The 8,328-nt window shown below is 47.4% G+C and overlaps 1 protein-coding gene across 3 annotated transcripts in view; it reads left to right on the top strand.

Annotated features, from left to right (window-relative positions):
• The first annotated feature begins 293 nt into the window (after positions 1 to 293).
• Positions 294 to 8,328, top strand: part of DNAJC2 (DnaJ heat shock protein family (Hsp40) member C2) — a 30,496-nt gene continuing 22,461 nt past the window's right edge. The window contains exons 1-3 of one of the 3 annotated variants that reach the window (XM_001488867.6): positions 294 to 552; positions 2,217 to 2,407; positions 7,796 to 7,871. In XM_001488867.6, the coding sequence (XP_001488917.2) occupies positions 489 to 552; positions 2,217 to 2,407; positions 7,796 to 7,871 (331 nt within the window). In that variant the 5' untranslated portion in view covers positions 294 to 488. The remainder of the gene's footprint in view (positions 553 to 2,216; positions 2,408 to 7,795; positions 7,872 to 8,328) is intronic. The other 2 variants (XM_005609047.4, XM_023638847.2) reach the window with 2 other exon arrangements.

Raw genomic sequence — 8,328 nt, 5'->3', positions numbered from 1 at the left:
TGTATAAACTACACTAATTATTCTCAATACTAATTCCTACACCTCTTTTCATTTTTGATTTATACAAGTAGAGCCACTAGAAAAATCAGAGGTTAGGTTCAGACTAATCTATAAAGTAGTACTATCTTGAAAGTAAAAAGAATACAGGAAGAGCCACTTTAGAAAATTGTGTTCGACTGATTGCACCTGGATGAAGAAACGACCCTTTTTACCCGGGAACTGACGAATCTAGGAACCTTTCTCTCGCGAGTCTTCGTCGCCAGCCGGACCTGAGCCCGCCGCGGAACGAAGCCGCCGCACACGTTGGCGGGGCGGGTGGGGCCGACTTGGCCTCCGCACCGCGACAGCTGCCTCCCGGAAGCAGTCGCGGGTCGTCTCCATGCGCCGGCTCCCGGGCGCCCTGGAGCCCCGGCGCGAGGCTCGGAGCGGGAGGTAGAGCTGGAGGAGCCGCGCCGCCCTGCGCCCGCGGCACCGGCCCCGGCGCCATCATGCTGCTCCTGCCGAGCGCTGCGGACGGCCAGGGCACCGCCATCAGCCGCGCTCTGACCTCGGGTACGTGTCCCCTCAGCCGCGGCTCGGCGGCCCGCGGTCCCTGCCCGGCGCCCGGGCCGCGACGAGCGCCCGGCTGTGTCCTGCTTGCGGCGGGGCTTCCCCTGACCGGAGGGCGGGAGGGCGCGCGGGGCGTCTGCCCTCTGCCCCGCGGCTTCGTCCTGCGCTCCCGGCCGCTGACTCACCGACCGGTCCCTGGAAAGGTCCCCGTGAGCATCTCCTCGCCGGCGGCCGGCGGCCCGGCGCCCCCGCGAGCCCGGGGTCCTGCAGCCCCTGCCGGCGCCCGGTCAGCCCCTCTCCCTCTCTCCGCGGGTGCGCCGGCCTGGTGCTGTAGATGTCACAGCTCGGATGCTCATACTCGGTGGGAAGACCGTTCATTGCCCGTGCTGGGGTGAGATGCGTGCCGACAGACTCATGAAACTTGTCCTGCTGCTGTAGGGTCTTAGTTTATAGCCTGGACGGTGTGGGTACTGTGGACTTAGAGTTTCCGTGACCTGCGTTCATCACCATCCGGCCCGTGTAGACGCTTGCCGAGTGTGGTTTTGAACGCCTCTCCCGGCACGTGTTGCATTCGTGCTCATGGAAGTCTATGCGCAATCTTAGAACTGGAGGGAAAGAAGTGAAAGGCAGTGTTCTTAACAGCCACACCCACGCCGCGCAGGTAGCACCTTTCGAACCTAGTGTTCAACTCCTCTCCTGTGTAGGGCAGAGGAAATCTTAATTTCCCAAACCAATTAAAACGTGGAAAGTCAGTTATTTTTAGAAAATTGGGGCCATTCCGTATAAGAGAAGACTTATATCTGAGTTGTTTATTACTGGACAGAAGAAAGCTTTTTTGCTTTCGTACGGAATATGAAATTAAAATTAAAGTGTTCTCTTTTTTCCTGATCCAAATTACCTTTTTTTTGAATTGTTAATATACAGATGCACAGTGATTTACCCCCGCGTCCCAGGAGTAATGATAAGGCCTTATTTTTATGCGACAGTTTGTGATTTTCAAAGTGCTTTCATTGTTTGCCCGTTCAGTCTTTCAAGGAACCGTATAAGATAGATATTGTTCCCATTTTACAGTGCAAGATGTCCGTGACTCGTTTCTCAGGGCCACCCACTGTCAGACCTGGACCGAAATCCAGAGCTTCTGATTTCAGACCCAGCGCCTGTTCCATCCACTGTAGCATAGCTGTGTTAGTAAATCCTCCTTAGCTTCTTGAAAATTATCTTTCAGAACAAATCATTGCTAGTGAGTTCTTAAAATTTTTTAAAGCTATCTGAATTGAAGGTTTTAATAAGTGAGAGGTTTTGAGGTGTTTTTAAGAAGGTTTTGTGTTTTGGATGAGGCTAGCTCTTTATGACAGCTTGTCATTCTTTATTGCTTTATTACAATTATTGGGCTAAAAGTAAAGCAGTTTGCAACGTTTCTCCCTGTTCCCCACCTTCCTCTCATATCCGCAGAAAAGTATTGATTTGTTGACATAGCCGAATGTTTTGTTTTGTCAGATAAGTGGAAGAGGTTGGTTGAATACTCTGTAAATTCTGAGAAATGATTATTTATTGCTGGTTTTAAAATTATATTCTGATGCTGTCACTGTTTTGCTCTTATTTATTGGCTTGGAACAAATTTAGTCCATGCAATACACTGAAGCCTGTCTTAACGCTTTTAATCACAGCCTCAACCCTCTGTCAAGTTGAACCTGTGGGAAGATGGTTTGAAGCTTTTGTTAAGAGGAGAAACAGAAATGCTTCTGCCTCTTTTCAGGAACTGGAGGATAAGAAAGAGTTGTCAGAGGAATCAGAAGATGAAGAGCTGCAGTTGGAAGAGTTTCCCATGCTGAAAACACTTGATCCCAAAGACTGGAAGGTATTTAGTATCTGAGTCCTTTGGTCAGTCAGATGCTTTGTTAGACATAAGCAGTTCTCCACTAATAAACCATGTTTCAAGATGCTTCCACGAGAGAACCATAGCTGAGCATCTGTTGATTGTTAAGCCCTGAGTGGGGCAGCAGTGGCCGTGGGATACTGTCTGTTCTGGAGAATCCAGGAAGGTTTCACAGAGAAGATAATGTTTGAGCTGGTCTTAAAAGGATGAGTGGCAGTTTGTGAAGCAGAGAAGGAAGAAAAGGCGTTCTGGGCAGAAGGAATAGATATGCAAAGACACAGCCACCGGAGTAAAGGAATGTGCACCGCCTCTTCAGGGATCGGTGAAGACTCACCTGGGGCACTTGAGGGATGGTGGTGAGAAATCAGGCCTGACACGCCTCTAGACTGGGGCGCTTGAGGGATGGTGGTGAGAAATCAGGCCTGAAACAGACTCTAGACCAAACTCTGTGGTGTCCTTTTTATGCCATGCTAAAGAACGAATTTAAATTTTATTTTTGGGGCAGGAGGAAGTCATCAAAAGTTTCTGAGCTAATTTTAGAAAAGTAATTCTCCTTGCAGTACAGAAAATTGCTTAAAAAGGGAGGGCAAGACTGGAGGGGAAGTGAGTAGTCTGCTGTTACAGGAAGCAATGATAGTCCAACCCTGCGAGTGAATGCTTGATGCTCAAACTAAATTTGTGACTGGATTTTGAGGAAGAGGGGACAGATTTGTTTTTTTGGGAGGTAGGCTTGCGAGTCCTTGGTGACCTTGGCTGTATGGCGCCAGAGAAGGGGACGTATTCAGCAGACCTCTGAGCACTTTGGCTTGTGTGACCCACCAGAGTATGATGTCAGTCACCAACACTGGGATGTAGGAAAAGGAAGTTTGTGGGGAGTGTGGTATTTGGGGTTTTTTTGGTTTGGCTTGGTTTTTTTCAATTTTTTTTATTTGCATTCATAATAGTTTACATCATTGTGAAATTTCAGTTGTACATTATTGCTTGTCTGTCACCATATAGGTGCTCCGCTCCACCCCCCTTCCCCCTTCCCCTGGTAGCCACTGAACTGTTTTCTTTGTCCATGTGCTTGTTTATATTCCACATACAAGTGAAACCATATATATGTATATGTTTACCACATCTTGGGAGTGTGGTATTTGTGTTCGAGTTTGGCTATGTGAAAATTGAGTTTCTAGTAACATACTGATCAAGGTGTCTGTTGGTGGTTGTTAGTGCCATCGAGTCGATTCCAACTCCCACTGACCCTGCATACAGCAGAGGGGCACCCTGCCCGGTCTTTTTGCACCATCCTCTCTCCTTCCACTGCTCCATTGGACAGTGCTGGTAGTGCTCTAGTAGATGACTAGAAATTGGTCTGTGGCTCTGAAAAGAAGTTAGAGCCAAAAACATTTGCAAGTCCTTGGTGCATAGGTGGTAGCTGAGGCTGTGGGGAGTTGAATGACATGAGCCAGGGAGAAGAATACAGACAAATAGATATTATAGTGTTTAAGTAGGCACTGGTATAACACTTAGATGTATATACTGCAGCATTATAGTGCCTGCATTCAAATCTGGTTCTGCCCATTTAGTGTGCTGGGACCTTGGGGAAGTTATTTGACATCTCTATACCTGATTTCCTTTGTTGATACGGTGAGATTGCTAACAGCTCAGAGGATTATAGTGAGGATTAATAAAAGGCTGCGTAGAAAGCACTCAGCCGAGCGCTTGGGCATGTGATAAATGCTAAACCAGCAGTAGATCCTCAGAGTTCCTCTTGTAGGTGGTTGTGAGGATGAAAGGAGATGAGGCATATGTGTAAAGCATTTAGAAAAGAAAATTAGCACTCAGAAAGTGTTAGCTGATTCTCCTGCTTTCATCATCAATTTTAAAAGGAAAAAAACTGAACATTGAGGAACATAGATATTTAAGGGATGGGCAGAGGAGGAGAAACAGCAAAGGATACTAAGAAGTGTGAAAGAAGTAGAAAGAAAAAGACATATGTTCGCTCAACAAAGATTTATTAAACATCAGGCACTAGATTCTTCCAGAAACTAAGGAAGGAGGAAGTCTCAAGAAGGAAAAAGCAATCACAGTGTCACTGCTTTGGAGAGAGGTGGATCACGTAACATAAATAATGAGAAAAGGCCACTTGGTTTGGCAGACGCAGTTTAGGCAACCTTGTTGAAAGCAGTCCTGGTAAAGTGGGTGGGATGGCGCGAGACTGCGGTGGGTTGAGGAGTGATGAGGTGATGACGTGGAGACGTAAGTGTAAAATGCTCCTTCAAAGCTGAGTTGTAAAGAAGATGAATGAAAATAGTAACTTGAGGGAAAGGCAGGGTCAGGAGGAGACAGAGTTGGGGAACACTGAGATCTACAGAGAAGAGGAGAAAGAGTGGAGGAGGTCTTTGGCGTAGAAAAGAGTGGATGAGAGCAGGGCAGCAGGTTCATACAGTTGTTCAGTTAATTGTTTCATTCAGCAAGTAGGGCTCGAGCGCCTGCCCTGTGTCAGATGCTGTTCTGGGAGCTGACAGTCTTGTGCTGAACAGACTGTCACTGCTCCCACACAGCGTATAGTCCAGTGGGGAGACGACAGTAAGTGAACGTCAGGAACTTGGACACTTAAGTACTGGGCAGGGAGCAGAACAGGGCGATGTGGTAGAGGGTCCAGGTGCCTGCTTTGGACTGAGCAGATGGCAGGGGCCTGTGGAGCTGACGTTTAAGGTAAAACCTGAATGACTTGCAAAGATCGGGGAGAGGGGCATGCCAGGCAGGGAGCTTGTGCAGAGGCAGAAAGAAGTGTGGATGTGCCAGGAACTGAAAGGCGGCCGATGGCTGGAACAGAGTGAATGGGGGCGCCATGAGGAGGTACGGAGTTGTGGTCAGTGGAAAGCCATTGGAGAGTTTGAAGCACTGACAATTTTTAAGTACTTTGGAGGGAACAAAAAAAAGCAGAGGTGGGGAGAGAAGATTGTCTGTTTTAAATAATGTGATGACATTTAAGTTGAGACTGAAGAATGAGAAGATGGCAGCCTCATGAAGAGTGGGGGAGAAGGAATAAAACAAAAAGAGAAGGAAGAAGAAGAGAGGGGGAAGAATGTGTTAGGCAGAGACTCCAGCGTGTGCGGCCCTGAGGGGCAGGCGCTCGCTTCTGCAGTGAGCTGGGATGCTAGTCTTGTATTGCAAATGGGGGACCACGCTGGAGAGTCCCAGACCAGGAAGTGCGAGAGATGGAGGAGCTCTGCACATCTGGAGCTCAGAGGAGGGCTCTGCTCTCCAGTGAGTTGAGGAGTCGTGAGCATTTACAGGGTTCTTACTGTATTCTATCCTTGACATCGGATCAGATCAGCTAGGACCAAAGTATAGAGAGAGACCAAAGAAACCTCAGGACTGGGCTTTGCAGGTCATTGAGAAACCAGTAAAAGTGGCTGAAAAAAGCTCCTGTAAGGTGGGAGGAAAATAGAGAGGGTGGATCACAGAAGCTAAAGGAAGATAGTGTTTCCAGGAAGAGTCAGCTGTGCTGCCACTGGGAGTTGAAGTCAGTGAGGCAGAGGGGCGATCTTGGATTTGGCACCCGGAAATTGATACTTCATAGCACCTGGGTGGGAGTGGACCGAGCAGACCAAGCAGAACCAGATGGGAGTGGGTTGAAAAGTGAATCCTAGAAGGAACAGCTTCGTCAAGAAGTTCCACTTCGATGGGCAGCAGAGAAATGGGGCAGTCTCTGGACAAGGTCATGGAAGGGTTTTTTTGTCTTTTTTTTTTTTTGATGACATAGCAGAGCATCTCTTTATATGGGCGAAAATAATCCAGTTGGAATTTAGGAGATGCCTGATAGATTCCAGTGTTTGAGGAGACTTAGAGGAGATGATATTCAAAACCAAGAGGAAGGGTGGAGTAACTTCTCTTGATGGGACAGGCTTTCTCAGTTGTGAAGGGGAAAGGTGTGTGGATGCAGAGAGGGTAGTAGAAAGATGTTGGAATTTAAGAAGGATAATTCTTTTGTTTTTTCCCAAGATTGGCACCTGAGCTGACATCTATTGCCAGTCTTTTTTTTTCCTTCGTCTTCTCCCCAAAGCCCCCCAGTACATAGTCGTATACCCTAGTTGTAGGTCCTTCTAGTTGTGGCACATGGGACGCCGCCTCAGCGTGGCTTGCTGAGTGGTGCCATGTCCGCACCCAGGATCTGAACCGGTGAAACCCTGGGCCACCGAAGTGGAATGTGCAAACCTAACCACTTGGCCACAGGGCCGGCCCCTGGATTTTTCAGTTAAGCAAGAGGCAAGGCCATTGATGAGAGGGTGGAGGAGGGTCTGTGAGGTTTGAGCAAAGACTAGAGGACGCATCTGAGTGAGTGGAAAAGTGAACCAGCTGGAACAAAGTGATTGCTAGGCGTGATGAAGGAGCCCGTCCGTGTGAGGTTTGCAGCCCTGAATTTAAAGGGAAACCAGTCAGCCTTAAGTGACTTCTTCTCCCGTGTTTTATGCCCTCAACTCCCCTTCCGCCCCACTCCTCTCAATACTAGATACACCTTTTGAGTCCTTACGGAGCCTTCACTCCTCTTGCTACCTCAGCTTCCAAATTTGCAAGGATGTTAACCAAAGCAGAAATGAAAGCAGGTACTTCCTGTATAGAGAAGCCTCATCCCTCAGGTTATCAAAATTTCCATCCAACCTACCTTCCTTGCTCCACACAACCCCTAGTCCTATCTGTCATTGCCCAGGGCCAACCTGCTGGGACTGCTGTAATGCTCCCCTCAGTTCTGAAATCTTCCTGGCTGCACCTTGATTTAAGGATGGCCATATGGCGCTGGCCCCGTGGCGCAGCGGTTAAGTTCGCACATTCTGCTTTGGCGGCCCACGGTCCACTGGTTCGGATCCCAGGTGCCGCCATGGCACTGCTCATTAAGCCATGCTGTGGTAGGCGTCCCACATATAAAGTAGAGGAAGATGGGCATGTATGTTAGCTCAGGGCCAGTCTTCCTCAGCAAAAAGAGGAGGATTGGCAGCAGATGTTAGCTCAGGGCTGATCTTCCTCAAAATAAAAAAAGTATGGCCATAGGCTATTAATAGATGTTAAGAGACAAAAAGTGTTCCATAGTCAAGTAAGTTTGGGAAATGTTGTGTTTTGCGGGTTTCTTTCTGTGTTCTCTTTTTAGTTGCAGATCGTCTCAGAGCATTTATTAGGCTGTGTGCGTCCAAATCATCAAGAAGGCCATACGACAGTCCACATTTTCCAGACTTAAATGACCACAGAACCCGTTTTATACAGAATCTCTCACTGGACTCCTGTTATGGGAGTGTGACTTTGGAAAACACTGTTTTGGGGTGTCAAAACACAGGATGGGATATATTGCTCCATTTCAAACTTGACTGCCTTTTTTGTCTTTATCAGAACCAAGACCATTACGCAGTGCTTGGACTTGGCCATGTAAGGTACAAAGCTACACAGAGACAGATCAAAGCAGCTCGTAAGTACTTAGTTATTTTGAAATAATCAAGTATCTGGTATGGGAAATGTTATCCTTTTGAGAAGATGTGCAGTATCTTGGTCTATAGCCATAAGTCTAGATTTAACAGCGTGTGTTGTTGTGGTCATAACAATGTATAACCGCTCTCTCCAGTTTACCTTCAGAGCCAGAAAAAAATCAGTCAGCCTTATGTATGGACATTCTCATTATGGATAAGAAATTAAGGGGTGAGTGTGTGTGTTTGTGACAGGATAAAGAATATTCTTCCGATGGCAAGCTTTTAAAACATACTTCACCTCCCTTTAGAAGTGTGGCCTGCTGTATTTAGTGGAACCTGCCTTGTTACTGAGGTTTTTTGATGTCATCTTTTGGTCTTAGGTCACACTTTGGTTGATACCGCCCTGTCTCTTTGTCTAAGAAAGAGTTATCTGAGGCTTTGTTATTATTTTCATTGACA

This window comes from Equus caballus, chromosome 4 (genome assembly GCF_041296265.1).
Source record: "Equus caballus isolate H_3958 breed thoroughbred chromosome 4, TB-T2T, whole genome shotgun sequence".
In the NCBI taxonomy this organism is placed as follows: domain Eukaryota; kingdom Metazoa; phylum Chordata; class Mammalia; order Perissodactyla; family Equidae; genus Equus; species Equus caballus.
Note: the sequence above shows the minus strand (reverse complement) of the source record. Positions and strands in the feature narration are given on the sequence as shown.